The sequence below is a fragment of the Acinonyx jubatus genome, chromosome B3 (genome assembly GCF_027475565.1).
Source record: "Acinonyx jubatus isolate Ajub_Pintada_27869175 chromosome B3, VMU_Ajub_asm_v1.0, whole genome shotgun sequence".
In the NCBI taxonomy this organism is placed as follows: domain Eukaryota; kingdom Metazoa; phylum Chordata; class Mammalia; order Carnivora; family Felidae; genus Acinonyx; species Acinonyx jubatus.
The window spans coordinates 36,191,273-36,213,686 of record NC_069386.1 but is presented as its reverse complement, the minus strand read 5'-3'; the positions used below and the strand labels follow the sequence as shown (position 1 = coordinate 36,213,686).

The window sequence follows — 22,414 nt, the reverse complement described above, 5'->3', positions numbered from 1 at the left end:
TCCTGTATATGTGAGTTTCCATATGGGATTGTTCGGAGAACAACTTAATTACAGCGAGATCTTTCAAACTTCCTCGCATAGTTTGTGTCTCAGTAGATTCAAAATCATCAGTGACTACAGGGTCGTTGTCAAAATAAAGAATAGCACATGAGTTCTTCAATTCTGTCATCTTTCTAATGGGTCCGATCATGTCAATATTCTCTACCTTTCAGTCATTTTCTCTGATTTTTGGAGAAGAAAAACTTCAGGTTTTGCCAAATAGAGTGAAATTTTTCTGGCGAAGGTATTTTACTGGAAATTTTTGACTATTGAAACATTTGTAAGCCACTGGAAGCCACTTAGTTTCAACTAAAGAAACAAAGGCAGAAACACATTGCAATTTCTACATTTTGTTGTGAAATAATCTCTACCAAATTGATCCTTATATTTAAGACTTTTCCTATATGTTTATCTGTTGCTTCGTGTGGAAGGGAATCTTCAAGGGTAAGATTAATAATTGTTCTCTCATGAATTATGAGCAAAGATGAATGGACAGGTATGGCTTTAGTGTCATGAATTGAATATGATTTCGGAAGATTGATTTAGACATATTTACGTATTTGCAGAGGCTATAATGTGATTATTTGCTACTATAACAGACTAATACAGAGATACAAGTTATTCGCTATTTTCAAAAATATATTAATGTCACTGAAAAGTATTAATCATTGCTATTTTCCTTTTTTCATACTTTTATTTTTAAAAATTTTATCGGCATGAATAAATGTGTATATATATACATGTATACGTATATATACGGATATGTGTGTGTGTGTGTGTGTGTGTGTGTGTGTGTATATATACCTTTAAAATTCACTTTTAGGAGTACCTGGGTGGCTCCGTCGGTTAAGCATCCAACTTCAGCTCAGGTCATGATCTCGCAGTTTGTGGGTTCGAGCCCCACATCAGACTCTCAGCTGTCAGCATGGAGCCCGCTTCAGATCCTCTGTCCCCCTCTCTTTCTGCCCTTCCCCTGCTCACACTCTCTCTCAAAAATAAATAAACATTTAAAAAAAAACATTTTTACCGTCTGTGTTTCTTTTCCAGCCATTTTTATTATTTCTTTCATTGCAAGAGCACAGCTACGAGTAAGTTCGCTGTGTCAGGGAAGGGATGACCCCCACTCCGTATGTCAGATGCACTAGAAAGGGTCACTGCCTGGAAGAGGCATTTGTCTGTGGCCCCAAGACCAGGCCTGCCTGATGCTCTGTGTCTGCCTCACTGCTTTCTGGAACCTTCCTGCCCAGCTAGGAATAATACCTGCTGGGGGGCCCCCAGTCTTAGCCGATGGTTCCACAACATCCCCCTCATCCCCTGGGCCTGGCTGCTTCCTCTGCCATGTGGTTCTCGGCCCCAAGCCAGCAGGGAGGCAGACCAGGGTGAGAGCAGAAGGGAGCCTCACGGTGTTAATTGGTGCTAACGAATTCCTGCAGCCCCGTCTTTCCGTCTTTCCTCCACCGCTGCAGGGAGGCAGCTTTGCACTTTGCATCCTGAAGTCAAGCAGCCCCTTCCCCATGCCCTAGGTGCCCTGCACACATGAGAAGGGTGGGAACAAAGAGGGTGTTAGTGTTAAAAATAGCACCTTCTCTGTGCCAGGGTCCTTCCTAAGCACTTTTCGTGGATGCTACTCGTTTAAGCTTCGCAACAAGGCAGGCATTATTCGGAATTCCAATGTACAGCAGATAAGCAGCCAATATATCCTGAGTCCTTGCTCTGTCCAGTCTCCATCCCAGGCCAGGGACAGACTTTGCCCCAGCAGGTGGCTGCTGCCAATCATTTTCTCTGTTTGACAGAAGAGGAAACAGGCCCGGAGAGGTTAGGTAATTCCACGAAGGTCACACAGCCAGCGAGTGGCAGAGACAGGATTTGGACTCAGATGGGGCTGATTCTAAAGTCTGACGCTCTTTACCACCACCCAAAACATCCTCTCTGAGGGGCCCCCACTTAAAATCCTGTCTCAATCTTGTGGATACAGGAGGTGCCTGTAGAGACCCCGGGCCGTCCCCTCCCCTCCAGCCTCGGGTCACACCTGCAGGCAGTCACATGCTGCAAAGACTTGCTTCTGGCCCTGGATGCCTCGCTGCTCCAGGCTCCTGCCTGCCCCCTCCCTACGCTGTGACCCATCCATTCTCCACAGGCCTCCTCCGTGGCGTGGCGAAAGAGCAACTTAGGCTCCCCTGCTCCTGGCTTTCCTTTCCTGGCCTGGAATGTGGCAGGAGAAGTCACAAGGGGGGAGGAGCCCAGTAGTGCTGTCCGGTGCTCCTGGGGTGAATGTGGCAGGAGCCAGGGCGCTGGGGGCCCAGGTTTGGCCTCTCTTGACTATCGATTTGCTGGGGTCCAAAAGGAAGGATTTTGCAGCAACAGCTCAGCACAGTGTGCATTTCTCTCTCTCTCTTGCTCACTCATGCCTGACTCTACTGACCTCGTAGCAGCTCGAGGACCTGGGGGGCGGGGTACAGTGATGCAAAGTATTCAATAAAAAACTCCGACCCGCTGATCCCCACCCTCCTTCTTGGGTCTGACGCTTCCTGTTCTTTGACTTCCACGCTTCAATTTTCTCATCCGAAAGTGGGCATAAAAACAGAACCTGTTTCACAGAGTTCTTGCAAGGAATAAGTGAGATGACGTATGTCACATGCTTTAAAGGATAGTCCTGGCTCACGGTAAGTCCTAGAGGGATGTTGGTTATGGTCCTCATTTGTTATTATGAAGCCAATCCCCAGGGATCAGGCAACGGGGTGCCAACCCCTGAAGGCATGGGGTAAACCTGGAGATTGAATACAAGCATTGGGGCTTCCAGAACCTTCTTTGCCACCGACTAGCTGGGTGACCCAGGGCGAGCTGCCTGCTCCCCACCCCACCTGATGCTCCCCCCCTACCCCAATCCCATGCTTCAGTTTCTCATCTGCAAAATCCGGATGGTTGTAAGGATTAAATGAAATAATAAGCATAGAGTGCTTAACACAGTGCCTAGACATAAATGGTGGCTATTATCATCATTATCACTACTTATTCTCTGAGAGGTTGTTATGGGGACGGGAACAAAGAGCAAGTTTTTTTTTCTTGGTTTGTAACTAAGGACACAGGGACCCAAAAAGTCAAAATGACTGACCTGAACTCCGCTGCCAATTTCTGGCACAGCTGGGATTTAGGAACATAGTATCACCAGCCCCTCATACTAATAAACTGACTTGCTGTCTACAAACTGTCTCCAGGGGCACAGGCTTGTTTATCCTAGCCTGAGACCTGGTCATTTTGCCTCCGTTTTTTTTTTTTTTTTTTCTTTTTTTAATGTTTATTCATTTTTGAGAGAGAGAGAGAGAGCAGGGGAGTCACAGAGAGAGAGGGAGGCACAGAATCCGAAGCAGGCTCCAGGCTCTGAGCTGTCAGCACAGAGGCCATCATGGGGCTCAAACCCACAAACCGTGAGATCATGACCTGAGCCGAAGTCGGACGCTCAACCGACTGAGCCACCCAGGCGCCCGTTGCCTCCGTTTTATAAAATGGTTTTTATTGGGGCACCTGGGGGCTCAGTCGGTTAAGGGTCCAACCTCAGCTCAGGTCATGGTCTCACGGTGTGTGAGTTCGAGCCCCGCATCAGGCTCTCTGCTGTCAGCACAGAGCCTGCTTGGGATCCTCTGTCTCCCACCTAAGCCCCTCCCCTCCTTGCACTCTCTCTCTCCAAAGTACATAAACAGACATTTAAAATAGATTTTTATTTTTTAGGGCAGTTTTAGGCTGACGGCAAAATAGAGCAGAAAATACAGACTGCCCACCCACCCCTGCCCCCAAACACAGACATCGCCTTTCTATCAATGTCCTGCACACGGCAGAGCGGGCCATTTGCTACAATCCATAAACCTACACTGACACGTCATTGTCACCCAAAGTCCATAGCTTGCATCAGGGTTCCTGCCTGGTGTCGTTCAACCTGTGGGTTTCGACAAATGTGTGATGTCCTGTGCCTACCGTTAAGGAGTGTACAGAATAGTTTCACTGCTCCAAAATCCTCTGTGCCCCGCCTATTCCTCCCGTCTCCCCCTTCGCCCCTGGCAGCCTCTGATCTGTTTGCTGTCTCCATAGCTTGCCTTTTCCAGAAGGTCAGGTAGCTGGAGTCATACCGTATGTGGCCTTTTCAGACAGACTTCCTTCACTTCATGACATGCGCGTCAGGTTCCTCCGTGTCTTTTCCTGGCTTGAGAGCTCATTTCTTCTTAGTGCTGAATGATATTCCGTTGTCTGGATGTACTGTTGAGGGCTACCCACTCCCCTGCTGAAGGACATCTTGGTTGCTTCCAAGTTTGGGCAATTACGAACGAGGCTGTTTACCGCTATAAACACCTCGTGTGGGTGTTTATGTCGACGTAGGTTTTCAACTCCTTTGGGTAAATGCCAAGGAGCATAATCAATGGATCGTATGGTAAGAGTATGTTTAGTCTGGTAAGACACTGTCACCCTGTCTTCCAAAGTGGCTGTGCCACCTTGCGTTTGCACCAGCGATGAAGGAGAGTCCCTGTGTCTCCACACCCTCACCCGTGTTTGGTGCTGTCACCCTGGGGAGCTTTGCTCCCATTTTGCAGGTGGGGAGACTGAGGTGCAGAGAGGGGAAGGCTTGGCCCCGGCAGTGACAGATCGTCCTCCCCCTCTCCCTTCTCCCTGTGCCAAAAACTCACAGTGTGGGGACCGATGTGTGTTCTTTGGCTCAGGAGTCATTTTTCCAGTGGGCTCTGTGCCCTGCCCAGCAGGCTCGGGGCAGAGTGTCACCTGCAGGGAGAGGCTCCTCTGGTGGTCACCTCAGCAAGCATCTTCGCAGAGGTGATCCTGGAACACAGGGCAAAGCTGCAGGCCGGGCTGTTTCTCTCTCCCTCCGTGGATGGTGGGTGGTTATGGTAGGTGCTATCTGGCTTACACTTCCCCTGGGGAGCCCCAAGTAGGAAAGTCAGGGCCCTTCCATGCTCTCCTTTCTTTGTCCCCTGGGGGACACAGAGACTGTGGAAGACAGGCCTGTCCCAGCTAAGCAGCAGGGCAGCACAGGGAAGGATCTGTGTCCAAAAAGACAAGAGACCAATGCGGTGCGGCAGAAAGAGCCCAGGTTGGAGCCACACTGACCCAGAGGCGAATCTTGCCTCCATCACTGCCTCTTGGGTTGACCTTGGGCTCCAACTCTCCGAGCCTCCATTACTTCATCTGTAAAATGGTCATAAACCCCCTCTAGGACTGTGGGTAAAGACAGATGGAGACAATGGACCTAAAGCGACCCAGCCCCTGAAACGGCTCACCTTGAAATCCTTGACCTTGGGTCCCCATGTCTGATGATGGCAGAAAACACTCATCTTCCCACCTCCAGGGGGCCCCGGCAGGATTTTGTCCTTTGGGAAAGAAGTTTGGAGGAAGACGATGAGGAATTTGGATTAGCACACGCGGCTGCGGGCAGCTAAAGACCATGCTCCGGGCTGAGGAAGAGTTTGGGGATGGAGATCATCTGCGAGCTTTTAGAGACGCAGAGTGTTCGTCCAGCCCCAGACCTACTGCACCAGAATCTACATGTTAACAAGATGCCCAGGGCATTCCTTCATGTTTGAGGAGCCCTGCCTTAACAGCAAGTTAAGGAGAAGACACCCCCAGCTAGCCTTTACCTATCCCAGCCAATCCACGAGAACTGTTGAGCACAGAAGGCCAAGGCAGAGAGGGAGAGAAAGAGGCAGAAAACAAAACCCTTCCCAGGACGGCAAAGATCTACCTAGGACAGTACTGCCCGCACCTCATGGAGTACCTTCTTCAAAACTTTTAAAATCCCCTGCTAGTTAGTACCTGAGACCAGTCAGGGCCTACAGTGCCCCCAGTGCAAGATGCCTGGGAGCCTGGCCTGGACCCCACCTGAGCCTCAGTCCCCCATTCGTCTCCTTCAGGTACCCTTTCACCTTTCCCCCCAGGGCATGGGGTTGACTAGATAACCCTCCACCAGGAGCACCGGGACTCACACTTGGGGAGCTGTCCCAGAGCCCTGTAACCAGCTCTCAACTCCAAGAGGGCGGACGGGTGGGTGGCTGGTTCCCACAATCGGGCTGGTGCTATCGTTTCTGCAGGGTGGAGGTCACGAGAGATGGCGCCACTGAAATGGGGCTGCCACACTGATGAGGAGCGATTCCCGTGCAGACTCAGGACAAGTTCAGGCCTCTGGGCTGCCATCAGTCCGCTGCTGACCCTCGGGCTCGAGCCCTGTGCATGAGTCTGTGTGGTGGCTCTTGCCCATCCATGATTTGCCCATAGTGTCACCTCTGGCCTACAGCACAGAGTGACGGGGGTGTTAGCGAACGACCTTTGCCCTGGTGTCAGCCTCCGTGACCAGCCAGGGCACGTCTCCACCCCAGTGCAGTCTTCTGTGGCCTAAAGCACTTGTCATTCCCACCCTGGCATTCTGAATGGTCAACTTATGACCACAAAACGAATGATCCTTCTCGGTCTCCCACATATTGGGTAAGACTCGCATTTATGGGCATCATCAATAAAGCAGATGAAGACCCTTTGAGAAAGTCAGGGGAAGCTGCTGTTTCTGGACAACCCAACGGATGATGCAGCGTCACGACTGATGCAACTGGCATGAAAGAAACAGGAGCAGGGGGCTGCAGAGGTGAGCAGATCCATACCGTTCTGATAACGAGCAGGTTCCTAAGAACCATGGCGTTGTGAATAATAACCGCGTTCTCGTCTTTTTCTCATGGTGGAAGACAAAGGATTAACCAGGAATGACATGTCGGACAATAAAGAACAGGAAAAGAAGATGGCTCTTGGATTCTGTTAGGAATCTTCATCCACACGGACTGGGCAATAAACAAGTAAGTTAGTTTCTTTTCTGTACGCGTGATTATAAATCTTCATTGATAAATCACCGTGCCACACATGGGCCAAGAATCATGCGGTGCGTTTTTTTTTTAATGTTTATTTATTTCTGAGACAGAGAGAGACAGAGCATGAGTGGGGGAGGGGCAGAGAGAGAGAGGAAGACACGGAACCCGAAGCGGGCTCCAGGCTCCGAGCTGTCAGCACAGAGCCCGACGCCGGGCTCGAACTCACAAACTGTGAGATCATGACCTGAGCTGAAGTCGGACGCTCAATCGACTGAGCCACCCAGGCGCCCCTGTGTAGTGCATTTTAAAATCAAATTGTTTATATAGACATGGATCCTCCCCCAACACACAAATTTCCACAAGGCCCCCACGCGCTAAGGGCAGCTCCTTCCGGGGGTGGAGATAAGCCTTGTTCTTGTGAACCAGAATCAGCACATCTTGCAGTGGGCAGAGACCTTGGCCACCATCTGGTCCAAAGCCTGCTCTTACAAATGATAAGGGGCTGAAATGCAACAATGACACCTCGGGGTATTTAACATGGACGAGCTGGTGAGTGCTGGGAGCTCAGAAAAGGGAGAGTACAGAGTGTCCGGGCGACGGGCGTATCCTCGGAATGAAAGGGCTTTTTCTGCTGAGCCAACCTGGAGGAGACTGGTGCTGAACATTCCTTAGGCAGCGGTAGGGGAATCAGGCACCGAGGGGGAGAGTGAGCAGGACCTGGGGGGGGGGGGGGCACTGTCGGGGACTCGTCTGGCTGGAGTGCATCCGGGAAGGGCGGCTGGGCTGTAAGCGGATCTCTGAGACCTGTCTCTGAGTCTCTTGAGGCCCCACCCTTGCCCTCCAAATTGAAGAGCTTCTCTCCCATGAGGCCATCTGGATACATGCCATTCTCATTCCTGGGGGCATCTTCGGGAAAGCCAAGGGGGGCTAACCCTGGGCGGTACCTGGAGCCACTGAGTTTGCACACTGTTTCAAGCCACAGCACGGAAATCCAAAGCCACGGCCCCTCTCTGAAGCTGTTTCAGGCTGACTCCCCTCGCCTCCTCCTGTCCCTGACGTGCCTGTAATCTTGTCTTCAGTGGAAAGATTTTAAAAGCCTCTGGCTAAGATTTTGAAGCCCAGGTTAACATTCAAGTACGTTGCCTGAGAGATGGAAATGAAACAGCCCCTTCCTCTCGGTTCTGCATGGTTTGTGAAGCACCTTCTTACCCGTCCGCCAACGGGTGCCCACCATACTCTATGGTGAAAATCAGTGTTTCCCAGAATCCCAGGAAGACTTATTTAAACACACTGCTGGACCCCACCTCCAGAGTTTCTGCATCAGTGAGCCTGGTGTGGGACCCAAGAATCTGCATTTATAACCAGCTCCCAGGCGAAGCTGCTGCTGGTCTGGGACCCACACTTTGAGAACCACTGATGTAGGTGTGATCAAAGTTGAGGTTCAAAAGGAACTCAAGGCTGGATATGTGGTTCCCAGGTCCCAGGTGGCTCTTTACAAGGAACCGCTCACACCCGCTGTTGGTAGTTGGGGGCATGGCAGGGTGGTTTTCCCCCTTTCTTCTTTTTTTCCCCAAACATTTTTCATCTTTATCTATTTATTTCAACTAAGTTCATTTATTTATTCTGAGAGAAAGAGGGAGAGAGAGAGAGAGTAAGTGGGGAGGTGGCAGAGAGAGAGAGAGAGAGAGAGAGAGAGAGAGAACCCCAGGCAGGCTCTGCACTGTCAGCACAGAGCCAGATGCGGGGTCTGAACCCACGAACCATGAGACGGTGACCTGAGCCCAAGTGAGACGCTTCACCAACTGAGCTACCCAGGTGCCCCAAACATTTTCCAACTTTAATAAATGTTTGCCAGTCAGTATTTCTAGAGTAGATGGGTTTCTGTAATCTCATTCTGTAAATGAGTAAACCGAGGCTTGGCGAGGCCATGGGGCTTTGGTAAGCCACATGCTCACGCGTGGCAAAGCTTGAGCTAGAACTCAGACCTCCTGATTCCTTTCCCTGCACCCCGGAGGAGTCCTAACCCACAAGCTCCTCAGGCAGATACCCTGTCCCCAGTGCTCTGTCACTGAGATCCCATAACAGTTCTCCGCGACCAGTGTTGTTATTCTTCTCCGTGTTGGAGAGGAGGATACCGAGGTACAAGGAGGTCAAACAACTGTTCTGATCAGGCAGATAGTGTGGGGAAACCAGGATTTGAACCCAGGCATCGTGGCCCCAGAGCGCAGCCCTTAACCGCTGCATGCTAGGCAAGTAGGCAGTGTTTCTGGAACACGTCTGTCTCTGGGCTGCACGTGCAGTGTCTGCCTGTGCAAACCATCTTCCCTCCCTGTGACTAAACGTGCCTGTTTACCATCGTGGCCCTAGAGAGAGCTGGAAGAACAGACTGGGGGCGGGGGCGGGGAGGCGCTGACCTCCGGCTTCCCTCACTGAACCCCGTTCTGTGGCTCTTCCTCCTTCATCCACTTCCGTGCCTCCCACATGTGTGCAGCACGCCTATGGACACACACACCCACATGCGCTCACACAGGCTCACAGAGTGGGGCACGGGTGAAGAGCCTGTGGCCCAGGTGAGGGTGTCCCCAGCCAAGGACACACAGATGTGCCTACTTTCAGGAGGCTCACCGATCACCACCCCTCAGATACAGGGTGAGGGATAACACCCCACGTTGGGGGCCCCCTTGCCAAAGTTGGTATTATGTGCATTGTCTAGGGGCCAGGGAGAAAGGGAGTGAGGGACAAGGAGAGAGAGAGTGGGCGAGAGACAGACTGAGGCAGGGACAGGGACATAGAGACAAAAGCACACACAGACATGAGAGGACAGGGGGGCAGAGCTGGAGGACAGACAGGAGGAAGAGAGAGCATGAATGTCCAGCGGAGGGAAGGCAAGAGGAAGGAGAGCCCCCAGCCAGGCATGAGGAGCAGTGGAGGGGGTGGGGGGTGAAGGGCAGAGTGGGAAAGGCAGGCATGAGTGGGGTCTGTTGGTGCAGAAGTGTGGAGAGGTCACAGACACGCAGATTCGAGGCATGGAAAGGCGGGGACAGTGGCGACATGAGGTGGAGAGAACTAGGGAACTGAGGCAGGTAGCGGGGGAGAGAGACTGGGAAGACAATGGAAAAGAGATAGGAAGGGAGAACTGGGGACCAGGAGAATTGTATAGAGGGAAAGGGCCGAAGCGATGCGCTGGAACCACCGAGAAAAAGAGCAGTCCCTGTCCTCAAGCAGCTCCTCCTCCAGGAAGCCCAACACACACACAGGAAATGACAAAACAATGCCAAAGTGCAGAAGGAAGCTCCGGGAATATGGAAAGTGGCACAGAGGCTGGCATCTGAACCATCACAGTCCTGGTCATAGTCCAGGGAGGCTCCCTGGAGGAGGCAACATCGGAGGAAAGAAAGAGGAAGACTCCGATGGGTGCTGAGGGGGGAGCGATGGGCAAGAGTGTCACGGAGACAGGAAGCCTAGGGATTAAAGGGGCTGGGGTGTGCCTTGGAGGGCCCTGTTGGGGCTTCATCCTGAAGGCATCAGGGAGCCCCTGATGGATTTCAAGGAGGCAGGTCTGTGTGTGTTTCCTCAGGGAAGCCTGAGCTGCTGGGTAGAGAATGATTGGTGGGCACAAGATAGGAGGCAGGAGGATCAGTCAGGGAGGCCCAAGCAAAATAAATGGCTGCACTGGGCAGTGGTAGTGGAGATGGAGAGGAGGGGAAGGCTTTGAGGAGCAGTGAGGTCTGCGGGGCCTGTCGACCGAGCACCCAAGGGCAGGTGGGATGTGCCTGTAGGTCAGGGGATGGCATGAACGAGGCGGCCAGTGAGCACAGGAGGAACACCCCCTTCCTCTGGGGCCCTTCCTCTGGGGCTCCATGGCTTTGGAAATTCCCCTCCGTTCCCTGCTACGGTGCAGCAGGTCTGGGATGTGTCCCAACGTCCGTGGGCAAGGACCAAGCCCTTCTCACTCCCAACGTGGCGCCCGGGGAAATGAACACACTAGTCAGGGCGGAGCCTGACTTTGAGAGACCCAGCGCCTCACTCTGGGGTGCCGGGACCGGAGCCAAGGGGTTACTAAGGCAGAAGCTAAAGGTGATGTCTTATTGGATTGGTTGAGCCGTTACCCAGCATGCCCCATGTGTCAGCCATGCCTTGTGATTAGAAAGAGAGAACACATGGTCAGAGCCCATCCAAAGAGGACAAATCTACTTAGTTCTGGCCATTATGACACAGTTTGGATCAGGCCACTGTGGAGGTCATGTCAGGAGAGCCACCTAGAGGAGGTGCCATTTGAGCTGGGCTTTGAAAGATGAATAGGAGTCTGCCAGGCAGAGAAAGTGGGGTAGAGGCATCCGAGGCCAAAGAGAGAGCATAGTCTAAAGCATCGAGGCTCCAAAGTGTCTAGGGGAGACAAGCGCACTCTCATTTACTCCCCAATTTGCAGGGCATTCCCTCAGTTTCCCTCGGCTTCCATTGCAGCTCCGTGCCTAGTCCCAGAGATCACCTTCCCATTAGACCACCGGCATCCAACTCTTCCTCAGGCTCTGCTTTCGGGAGACTCCAAACTAAGATGGGCTGCGGGGTGGGAGACCTGGGGCAGGAGGTATCGTGGCATAGACAACTGTACTACAGAAAACGCATTTCTGAGTATCTTCTCTGGGGCAAACCCTTGATTTGGCAAGTGGATGCAGAGTTCTTTGAGAGGGTCCTCACGCTCCCAGACCTCCGTCCTGACTGGGGACATGAGACAAGAGGGGTGAGCCACCAGCACGTGAGGGATCAGGAACGTTTTCTGTCTGCCTTTGGAGCGTGTCACATGGGTTGTGGGCAGCAGATTGATGTTCCTAATTACATTTGGCTCAAGCTGATATTAAGTATTTGTCTCATTCCCAGAGCCCACAATGCCGGCGGATGGTGGGGAAGGTGCCAAGAGGCATGCTGGGTAGCTGAGGCTAACAATCTGGGATTTTAAATATCCATGAGAGATAAAAGTGGACAAGTCACAGCCATGGGGGAAGGGTGACTGGTGTTCTTGAGTACCTTTAATGGCTTCCAAGAAGGACCGGAGGGGCCCTGGAAAAGGTCCTGAGGTCCATCTTCCTGTCTTGAAGGCTGACCTACCCAAGACCGTGGAGACAGGGAATGTAACCCATTTCTGATGCTGGATAGCTAGATGACGGAGATGTTTTTGTGGATCTAATTTAAATTTCTTCTAATGTAGGTCAAAGGTTTATTTTGCTTGATTCGTTGTTAATGGCATTACAGACTCACCAAGCACCAACTGTTTGCCGGGGGGGGGGGGGGGTACTCAGTAAGAGGGCATGCCTTTGTGCTCAGGACACTTGTCAGCTCACCGTCTCGACTGACGGCAAGCTCATGAAAACAAGACTAGGCACTCAGACCCAAAGGCAACAGGGGGAGTATGGGGCCTGGAGTTGCCAAGGGTACAGCTTCAAGCAATGTGGCCAAAGGCACGAAGTCCCACATGGAAATAGGAAGGGTGTGCACAGAGGAGCACACCCTTGCTCCCCAAGAGAACTGGTAAGTCATTCCAACTCCTCACCTGTGGAACCAGGACTAAGAGCTGTCCTTCCACATCCTAGGACAAGTGTGAAGCTCAAATAAGGAAGCAGGTATGACTGCACCCTGGAAGCCACCGAGCCAAGGCACAAGGCTGTGCCTGATCTAAAAAGACTTCTGGGGGCGTCTGTGTGGCTCAGGTGGTTAAGCAGAGGCTCTTCATTTCAGCTTAGATCGTGATCTCAGGGTTTGTGAGAGCTGCGCTGTCAGCGCAGAGCCTGCTTGCGATTCTCTCTCTCTCTCTCTCTCTCTCTCTCTCTCTCTCTCTCTCCCTCTCCCTCTGCCCCTTTCCTGCTCAGGCGCTCGCTCTCTGTCTCTCTCAAAAATAAATAAACATTTAAAAAATTAAAAAAGAAAAGACTTCTGTTCAAGTCCTATCTCTGTCACTGTGTAATCCTGGGCAGGTCCTCTCCCCTCTCTTGAGTCTGTTCACTCAACCAAATGAAGATGATAGTTCCTTCCTCATACTCTTGCATGTAGGATTACAGGAGGAAATGAAAATAAAAATAGCAGGGCGATCCACAAAGCACTCTACAGGTGCTGATTACTCTATTATTGTAGTCTACTCGGTGGGCTCCTTGAAGGCAGGCAGCCAATCTCCCCTGTTCTGCCAGCACCTGCCACGGAGCAGGTGCCCCTACGCCACTTAGTCCACTGGGTCCTAGTTCATTACTTGGTACAACCGTGGTGGAGCTGGAAGCCAGCACTTCCGGGCTTGCAGAGGGAGAGGGGTGCGCGAAGATCCCTCCCGCTTCCGCCTCCCTGTCCACTAACCCCTCCTCTCCGGAGTCTCAGCGGTTCAGTATCTGCCAAACCTGTTCTGCTCAGGTGCTCGGAAGGGGGGCCTCCCTTCCAGTGGTTGTCCCTCAAGTCCATCAGCAGCTCCAGGGCATGGTGTGACCCAGGTCAGGATGAGTGCACCACACAGGCCGCGCCTATGTTCCCCCAGAGCAGCGCTGCACCCAAGCGTGGACTCACCTAGGGCAGGGTTCGTCCAACCTCGAGAAGACTGCTTTTACAACATGGGGTTCCGTGGAGACCTCGTGGCGACGTGGAAAGAGCGGGCGCCAGGAGAAGCGCCTGGAGCCAAGTATGGCCGTGTGCCCTTGTCTAAGTCACTTCCCAGTCTGGTCCTGAGTTTCCTCCTCTGTGAAACTGGCGGCAATTCCCTCTGGGCTGGCCAATCGCTGCGGGACTTAGGTTCAAAAGACTGCTAGCGCGGCCCCCCTCCCGCGACCCTGTGCGGGTCCGGCGAGGCCTGCGGCCTCCACGCCCCTCTCCGCTGCCTGCCGCGCGGCACTCTCGGCCGGGGCGGACGTCGCCAACCTCCAGGGGGCGAGCCCGCGGGCTTCTCGGCCCACGCGGCGCCTCGGTCGTCTGGCGTGTGACTTCAGCAGCGTCCCCGGGCCAACGGGGCCCTCGAGCGCCGGGGTGGCCGCGCGCGCCCGCAGCCAGCAGGTGCCAGGGCCCGGCCTCTCCCGGACGCGTGGCGTCCGCGGGCGCGAAGGGGTTAAGGCCGCGGGGCCGGGGCGCCAGGCCCGGGCTCCGGGAGCGGCGGTGCCCGGCGGCGGGCTAGCGAGCCCCAGGCGCAGGGCAGGGCAGCGGGCGTGCGTGCGCTTCCTCCTCCTCCTCCTCTTCCTCCTCCTCCTCCTCCTCCTCCTCCTCCTCTTCGTCGTCCTCCTCCTCCCTCCGCCTCCTCCTTTGTAGCGAGTTCCCGGCCCCTCTTCCTCCCCCCGCCCCCCAGCCTGGGCCCTCTCCCCCTCTCCCTTTCTTCCTGCCTCGCCTTCCTGCGGCGAAGGAGGCTCATCTATTATAAATGCACATTCGGGGCTGACATCAGCGGCGAGCGGCGGGCGAGCGCGGACGAGCGGTCCCTGCGCGCTGCCCGCCCGGAGCGCGGCCCCAGGCTCAGCGGAGCCGCCCGCGGGGCGCGGGGAGCGGGGAGCGCGCCCAGAGCTGCCCGCGCCGCGCCGGACCGCTTCCCGCCGCCGCCTCGGGCCCGCGGTGGACCCCGGCCGCCGCCCCCGCACGCCGCGCCCGCGCCCCCGCACCGCCCCGGAGTTTCTGCATGACTGTCACAAAGGTAAGCGCCGCTCGCCCGCCCTGCGCCCGGGACCCGCCGGCGCCTGCAGCCCCCGGCCTCGGCTGCTGGGGGCGCGGGGGTGTGGGCGTGGGGAGGGGGGCACTGGTGCCGAGAAGGTGCGGCGCGCGCCTCCTCTGCTTCCCCGGTCCCTCCAGTCGTTCCGGGCCCCAGGGACTGCGGAGGGAAGGGGGTTGGATGCCGCTTTAGCAGCCGCGGTGGTTGGGACGACATCTCTCCGCACCGGCCCACCCCGCGACTGCATTTTTAACCCTGTTTAGGATGCTGCATTTTTAACCCCTGGAGAGCAGTGTTAGGCAGCTGCGTGGTGTCCCCCATTGGAGCGCGCCACGGGGAGCGTCGCTGGCAGGACAGTGGGTGTGGGAACGGGTTTGTCGTCCTGGGGAAGGCCATCCGAGGGGAAAGCCCACCCCACCTGCTGGCCTCTGCCGCCCATCCCGCGAACTCTGGCCCCACTCCAGAGTTACTCAGTGGAGAAGGCGCTCCCCAGCCCCGGGAGTTGCTACCAGGGATAGGACAGGTTCTGTGGCGACTGGCTTAAAGAGGGAACGTGACAGGGAAGGGAGAGATGCGCATTCTGGCAGTTCCCATATTGGAAGAGAGTTCTTGGACTGTTGGCACTGGGGCCCAGGTTCATTGGAGAGACTTCGGGGCCTCCCTGGTATGGAAAGCTGACCAGGGTGGTAGAAAGTGCCCAGGATTAGGAGACCTGAGGAGACCTGAGTTCACTCCCCGGATCACCCCCAAACCCCGTGGATGACCTTGGCTGGGCCCTTCTGCTTTGGGCCTCAATTTCCTCTTGTGGAATATGAGGACGATAATGTGCATCCTGGGGCTGGTGACAGACAGTGGAAGAACCAAGAAGAAGATCCAGGGTGTGAACCCACACTTCTCAGAGCGCTCCTTCAGGGTAAGGAGCTCACAGCCTGGCCTTGGCATTTGGTCCGGCAATCCACACACCCAAGGCCAGATTCCAGTAGCTGCCCACCTGGCTGTCAGAATCAGAGAGTCGGAGGCCAACATGGAGAGGGCAGCTTACTCGTGGTCAGAGTAGTGGACCAGATGGAGGGTCAGCTGTGGAGGTGATGGGAGGGGTGGTCCTGGCTCCTTCTGATAAGCCAGGGGCTACCACTGCCCCCATGAAATCTGCCTGCCGTAAGACAGCATGTCTGTTCAGGGTCTTTGAGCTCAGTGCCCAAATTGCCTCTTAGAAACAGTGCGGGAAGATGTGCCTGGGGGCTGAGGGTCTGCTTTGGCTAGTACCGGCAGGGCTGGCTGGGAAGGATTATTATCATTAAGGTTATTAATGTCGAAGACGCAAGCAGGCCGAGGCAGAAGAGTAATGGATGGGCCTGGATGAGAGATAAAGGATATGAGATTTGTAATAATAGCACTCACATCTGACTCAATGCCTCCCCTGCGCCTCTTTATGTGCATGAGCTCAGGTAGTCTTCCTTCTCAGGAGGCCTGCAAGGAAGGAATGTTCAGCCCCCTTTAAGAGAGGAAGAAGCAGAGGCTCAGGGAGGTCAAGTGACTTGCCTAAGGTCACACAGTGAGTAAGTAGCAGAACTGGGGTTTGCCTTCAGATGCGTCTCAATCTATGGCCTGGGATCTTTCCATTGCTCTACACTGTTGAGTACCCTGGAGATTGGGTTATTCCCAGGGAAGGGGGTCAGTAGTTGGAGGCTCAGGCCCTGGGGTGGAGACGCCATGAAGGAGGGTAGTTGTCTGCTAAATTCATTGGCAGGCCAAGCCTCTCGGTATCTAGTGATTATTCACTAATGCCCTCCCCTTTCCCCCACCCCCCGCCAAACCCTTCTGTATGTTTCTCCTGTTCTAACCAATGTGGCATCGGTTTAAGCCAGCTCAGAGGATTAAATAAAATCCCCACTTTAACCCTATCTTCTCTCCCCTTGGCCAGCCCTTCACAGACTGGAAGTGTTCACGTGGGGAGGGCTACAAGAACAGGAGAAATGCAGGAGAGGGGTCTGGGGGCAGTCCGGCTGCCTGAGAGCCTGCTGGAAGAGCCTGCGCCATGATTTCCAGAAGAACCACAGTGCTCTGGGAGTCTGAAGCCTGGCCTCTAGTCCTCAGTCACCCACACACAGGCTGTGTGATCTTGGGCCAGTCACTCCCATCTCTAAGCCTGTGTTTTCCCATCTGTGAGATGCAGCAGTGAGTTTCATTGATGTCTTGGGTCCCTTCTGCTGGGCCTTGGTACAGCTTCGGTGAGGAAGTCAGCTCTGATGGAGACTGGGGGGCTCTCTGTCCTGGGGGAGGGGAGGGGAGGGGTTGGTCTAGTTATAAGCCAGATACGAAGAAGAATCCTGAAGGGGGTCTGGAAGGTGGAATCACTGCTTACCAACTGGAGTGACAGGCAGGGGAGGAATGGATTAGAGGGCGAGACCCCAGCCCTTGCTGAACCTCCTCGAGGCAAAGGTCCTCCCTCTCTGGCGAGCCTCAGCTGCCTGCCCCTTGGAGTCCTCAGGGCCAGGGTTAGGTGTGGATTGCAGCAGGTCTTATTAGCTCAGAGGGCCTGGAAAGTGCACAAGGGGAACCCAGATGACGAGCTGCTAGACCTTCAGTAGGACTTCCTGAGAGCAGGTGGGCCTCCATTTTCCATTTACCATCCCCATTCCCACACGTAGCCCAGCCACCTTCGCGGTGAGGTCCAGCCGCTAAAGTGGCACATAGATCCTGGGCGGTTCTGGAGGGACCCCTGCCCTAAATCGCACTAGAGCTAAAGAGCCCTGCGGATCTCTGGAGGGTGGCCTTCTCGCCTGATGGCATGATTCCTGGTTATGACGTTTTTTCAGCTCTATCTTATTGTGTGTAGTTTCGTAAGCTGTCTTAGCTTCTTTATGTAACGAGGAGGAAAAGGAAGAAGAAAAGAAGGGATGCGGCTTCCCAGACCAGAACCATCCAAGGGAGTAAGGTCCTTCCTGCCCCCAGTCTCAGTCCAGTATCTGTCCAGAGGGCAAGTCAGTGTTGAGGGAATGAAGGCCGCTTTCCCAGGAGCAGGATGATTTTGTTCTTTGTGTTCTCACGCCTGCTCTTTATACTTTTTCTGTCTCTGTGCCATTTCAGTCATATGTCAGTGCTTCTCTGGTTCTAAATAGGTTTCTAAACTGCCATCAACTAGAAAAACAGAACAAAATACATTAGAATTGTGTGTAGAGCACAAGTCAATAGGCTATAAGAAAAGTCTGCACGGGCGCCTGGGTGGCTCCGTCGGTTAAAGCGTCCGACTTCGGCTCGGGTCGTGATCTCGCGGTTCATGAGTTTGAGCCCCACGTCGGGCTCTGTGCTGACAACTCAGAGCCCGGAAGCTGCTTCAGATTCTGTGTCTCCCTCTCTCTCTGCCCCTCCCCCACCCGTGCCGTGTGTGTGTGTGTGTGTGTGTGTGTGTGTGTGTGTGTGTGTCTCTGTCTCACAAAAACAAATAAACATTAAATTTTTTTTTTTTTTAAAGAAGTCTGCCAGCTGTCATGCAGGACTTTGCAAACCCCTTTTGTTGCTTCTAGGGCCTTTGGAGTGATTTCTTGGCTTTTGTCTGGATGTGACCAGACTGGACCGTGGGGCTTGGAGGTAAGGAAGGTGATGACTTATAGTGACTGGGCTGCCTTATTCCCAGGTGCGACTTGTTGGGTTAGACGCCAGTGAGCTTGATGCTTTCTGCGTTCCCACGGTCAGCTCAGGGGGTCAGCAGTCCAAGAACAAAGAGCCCTGAGGAGCAGGAGTGCCTGACGCACCTCAGAAGGTCTTAGGAGAAGGAGTGAGTGCAAGGAGAAGACTCCAGATGCCAGCATCCCCCTCTAAGCAGCCAATTCCAGGTTCACAAGTGTTATCAGCAGTCACACTGGCCCCTCGCTCCGTAGGTCACCCCTTCTCTCTTCTGTGCCTGTCCCAGCAGAGCACGGCTCAGGGAGGGGAGCCCATGGCTCCTCCTGAATGCAGTGGGACTGAGGACAGGGTTGCCTTGCCCAGGTAGTTACTAACAGGCCTTCATTTGGCAAGGTCATGTGTCTCTCGGGCCCCGAAGAGTGGCCCCAAGTCATCCAAATCTCTCCCTTGACAAATAGGGGAACTGAGACCCAGGGAGCAAATTATAACTTGCCTAAAGCAAGTGCTTTTCCCACCTGGCTGCCCTGCAAGGGGGCCCCCAGGCAGCCTGAGTGGGGACAGGGCCCCACTCCAGTCACCCCACTGCATCGTCCTGGCCTGGATGCTGGTGTCTGAGATTCCCTCTGCTGGGCAGCCACCCCCCTTGTTGAAAACTCCTGAGGGGTCAAGGTGTATGGGAGCCCTTGCTACACCCAGGGTCAGGATGGGGAGGAAGAGATACAAAGCCCTTCTGCCTCCGACTCCTGGACCCAGGATCTAGCCTACCCAGGAGATGCCTGGACTCCCAGACATTCCACTTCCCAGCACTTCTTTCCTGTCTGGCCCTTACTGGGAGAAGAAATGAGAGAGCAAGCCTGTCACAGAGCCAGCTCAAAGGCGGAGACATTACCCACACAGACCCAGCTCCCAGAAACCTGGGGGTGGCGTGGGGCTTCTGCTTCTCTGTTCCGTGTACCCATTATACCTCCTCCCTCCACTCAGTTCTTCTTCCAGAGCCCTGGCATTCTCATGCTGAAGGTCTGTGGCTAACATTCACCCATTCGTATCTGAGCTCCTATTCTGGGCCAGGCCCCGTGTGAGGCATTAAGGTCACAGAATGCCTAAGCCACAGGCCCTGCTGTCCGGAACCTTGGAGAAGATGGGTGGGGAAGGAGATGTGCCAAAGTCCTGAGTTAGGAGTCTCAGCGTCCAGCGGGCACAAGCCAGGAGAGGTCTGTCGTCTGCATACTTTAAGTGTTCATAACTTCAGGATCTTTCCTTCCTTACTGTCTTTCCCTCCAGGCAATGCAGCTCACTCTCAGAAGAGCTCTGATGAGTTACTTTCTTCCCATATGTGCCCAGATGCCCCGTGTTCTCTTGCCTGGGGCATTGCCACCTTAGCACCTGTGGCAGCCCGCAGAGGCATCTGGGATGCATCGTGGGGCTCCCCAGGGCCCCAGAAGCCCCCTGGCTAGCTGGCCGTGTGGAGTCAGACTAGACTTGAGCTTGGCCGGCCTGGGAGTGTGGACACTGGCTAGACCAACGGCCTGGCAGCATCGGTCCCTGGCAGCTCGGAGATGGAGTGAGTTTTTCCATTTCTCTCCCAGGTTGGCTAGCCTGGAGCAGACATGGCCTCAGCCACCACCGGCTCCTGGCACCGGGGCAGCCCAGATTCTGATTTGGATATGCTAGCCACAGAATTTGTCTGGTGTCCAGGAGATGAGAGAATGTGCAAATTCCCTCTGTGCCCAGCCCCCTCTCCTTCCGGCTTCTCCTGATCAGCTTGTTCTGTTCCCCTTCCTTTCCCTGCCTGGGGACCCTGCAGGCTCAGGCCTAGCCCCCGGAGTAGCCTGGAGCCTGGGAAGCTTAGAGCAGCTGGCACGGAGCAGGCCCTGCCAGGCAAGGACAGATGCAAATCCAGCGGCTTCCACATGAAAAGAAGCTGTTTAGAATGAGCCTCTCCTTCGTGGGCCTGGAGTGTGGAACCAGCTGCAGAGAAGGCACAAGTCGGTGGGGTGGGGACAATGGAGGAGGAGCCGTCACCTGCCTTTCTTTGCCCTCTCCCTCCCCCTCCCCCAGGAGGTCCCTGGAGGGGCCTTCCTAATTGGTTTCTGGCTGGCACCCTCCTTCCAATTAATTAACACGGCAACGGGAGGCACCCGGGTCTGCTCAGGACAGTCCCACTTACAGAAAACAAACATGGGCTACTGCACTGAATCCCTCCGAGGGTCCCAGGGTGAGGAGGGTTCCCCCTATTTACAGATGAATAAATAGAGTCTCCGAGTGAAAACATGGCCACACCCAAATCACAGAGCTAATGTGGGTCAGAGCTGGGATGCACACCCAGGTCTTCTGACTTTGAGCCAGAACCTTCACAATCCAATCACTCATGGTCCACATCCTATGAAGATTAATCACCGTCCTCACAAGAATAACAGTTATTAAGCAGGCATTGGGCACACTTGATCGCGTTGACTCTGTGCAACCATGAGGTGGATTCTAGTATCAGACGATCCCATTCTCCAGAGGAGGAAATTGAGGCTCAGTGAGCATAAGTGAATTGCTCAAGGTTGCAGGTTTCGTGGGTGGGGGAGTGGGTGGGGATCCGTACCCAGCCATCTAAGTTCCAGGATTGTATTCTGTCCCCCACCCCCACCCCGTGGCAAAGGGCTCTTGTCTGGGCATCTGGGGCCCTGGCACCAAGGTGTGCTTGACAAGTGCTGCTTGCCTTGGGGGTGACATCTGTGGATGTGGTCTGCATAGGCTTTCCTGTGGCCTTTGCTGGAGCTGGGAACCACGTAAATAATTTGGGGGAAAAAAATGTAAGCTGAGCGAGTGAGGAAGAAGGTGTCCTGCACATGGCGTCCGACATCAGACGGGGCCTCTTAGGCAAGGTGGCCAGCCCAGGGGGAGAACAAGTATGATAGAAGCAGGGCCACCTTCTCCATTTCCACAAAGCTAGCTTTGTGTAGGGAACACACAGGTCTGTGGTCCAGACCTGCAGCCCTTACCCTCTTGAATATGCAAATTCCCTCTGTGCCCAGGGTGGGTGGCCCTCTGGAGATGGCCCCTGATTACCAGGGGGCGCTGGTGGTTGAGAATGCCAGCTTTAGAGTCAGACAGATGGCCCTGTATCATTTCCTTGCTGTTTGTTCTTGGGCAAGTTGCCTAACCTCTCTGAACATCTGTTTCCCCATCCATTAATTGGGATTGATAATAGTAGCACTTAAAAGGATTATTATAAAGATTAAATGAGCTGATCCGTGTGAAGCACTTACCACATGCCTGGCAGTTAGTGTTAGCTATTAACGTCGGGTAGACAGAAAATTAAACACGCTTACAATGAGTGTCCTGGGGCTTATGAGATGAGAAGTACAGGGAACTCTGGGAATAACAGCAGAGGGCCTGACCTAGTCAGAGGGGCAGGAAGGTGACTTTTAAGCTGATTCATGAAGGATGAGTAGGAGGTAGCCGGTGAGAGGGAGGAGCTGAGGAGTGGGTAACGGAGGTAAAGGCACAGGCAGATGCCGGGAGTCAGATCACTGGCCAGGAATGCTCCCCACATGCCAGCATTGTTGGTGAGAGCTCAGCACATGGATTGGCTCCTTTTACGCTCAGAGTGACTTTATGGTGTAGGTTACGGTCATCCCCACGTCAGGAATGAGGAAACAGGCACAGAGAGGCCAAGTAAGCTGCAGAAAGTTGCTCGGCCAGGCAGATTAGAGGCTGGTCCAGACGTGGGCCTGTGGACTCCCACATTCTTTTTCTCCTCCTCTGTGTGGCTTCCTGATCTCGGGAGGATGGCTTTTCCGTGGGCCACTTCTTAAAGTCGACCTGGGCAAGGGGGGTACGGAAGTGCCACATTCAGTGGTCCAGCCTCTGCCGCCCCTCAGAGAGCCTCCCTGGTTAGAAGAGCTTTGTTTGGAAGGGCAGGGCCTCTCCTGGCTGGCAGGCAGCTCCAGGGAGGGGTCATTTGTTTTTCCAGAAGGAAACTTTGCTCTGGCAGGAAAATTTCCACCTTATATTTTTACTGGGCCCGATTCTAACCGTTTTTATTCTCGAAATCTTTATGATTATCTGGGCTGGCTCTTGGTCTTTAAAATAAAACTGTAGGGACATATACACACACGTATGTATGTATGTGTGTGATGTTTCACAGGGCATGGTGCTCGGGCCACAAGGTGTGAACTTACTGGCCCCTGTGTGAGACAGATGATAACACCCTTGAAGGCTCCAGCTGCCCAGCAGGGGGATATGG

The 22,414-nt window shown here is 54.1% G+C and overlaps 1 protein-coding gene and 1 long non-coding RNA gene across 6 annotated transcripts in view; one reads left to right on the top strand and one right to left on the bottom strand.

Annotated features, from left to right (window-relative positions):
- Nucleotides 1-1,054: 1,054 nt before the first annotated feature.
- LOC106980495 (uncharacterized) lies at nt 1,055-14,107 on the bottom strand. 4 transcript variants are annotated; one of them, XR_008299088.1, is made up of 5 exons: nt 13,431-14,107; nt 5,319-5,408; nt 4,161-4,860; nt 1,717-1,821; nt 1,055-1,567 (listed from the first exon to the last, which is right to left on the bottom strand). It is a non-coding gene; the product is annotated as an uncharacterized LOC106980495 (long non-coding RNA). The 4 variants fall into 4 exon arrangements; XR_001431081.3 differs by having other exon boundaries at nt 1,055-1,821; nt 4,161-4,418; nt 4,713-4,860; nt 13,431-14,104; XR_008299085.1 differs by having other exon boundaries at nt 1,055-1,821; nt 13,431-14,105.
- CORO2B (coronin 2B) overlaps nt 13,859-22,414 on the top strand; it is a 133,409-nt gene continuing 124,853 nt past the window's right edge. Inside the window, exons 1-2 of one of the 2 annotated variants that reach the window (XM_027067627.2) lie at nt 13,859-14,535; nt 16,016-16,109. Coding sequence is in view for 1 of the 2 variants with exons in the window: in XM_027067626.2 (XP_026923427.1) it covers nt 14,521-14,535 (15 nt within the window). In the remaining variant the exon portion in view is untranslated. The remainder of the gene's footprint in view (nt 14,536-16,015; nt 16,110-22,414) is intronic. The other variant, XM_027067626.2, reaches the window with a different exon arrangement.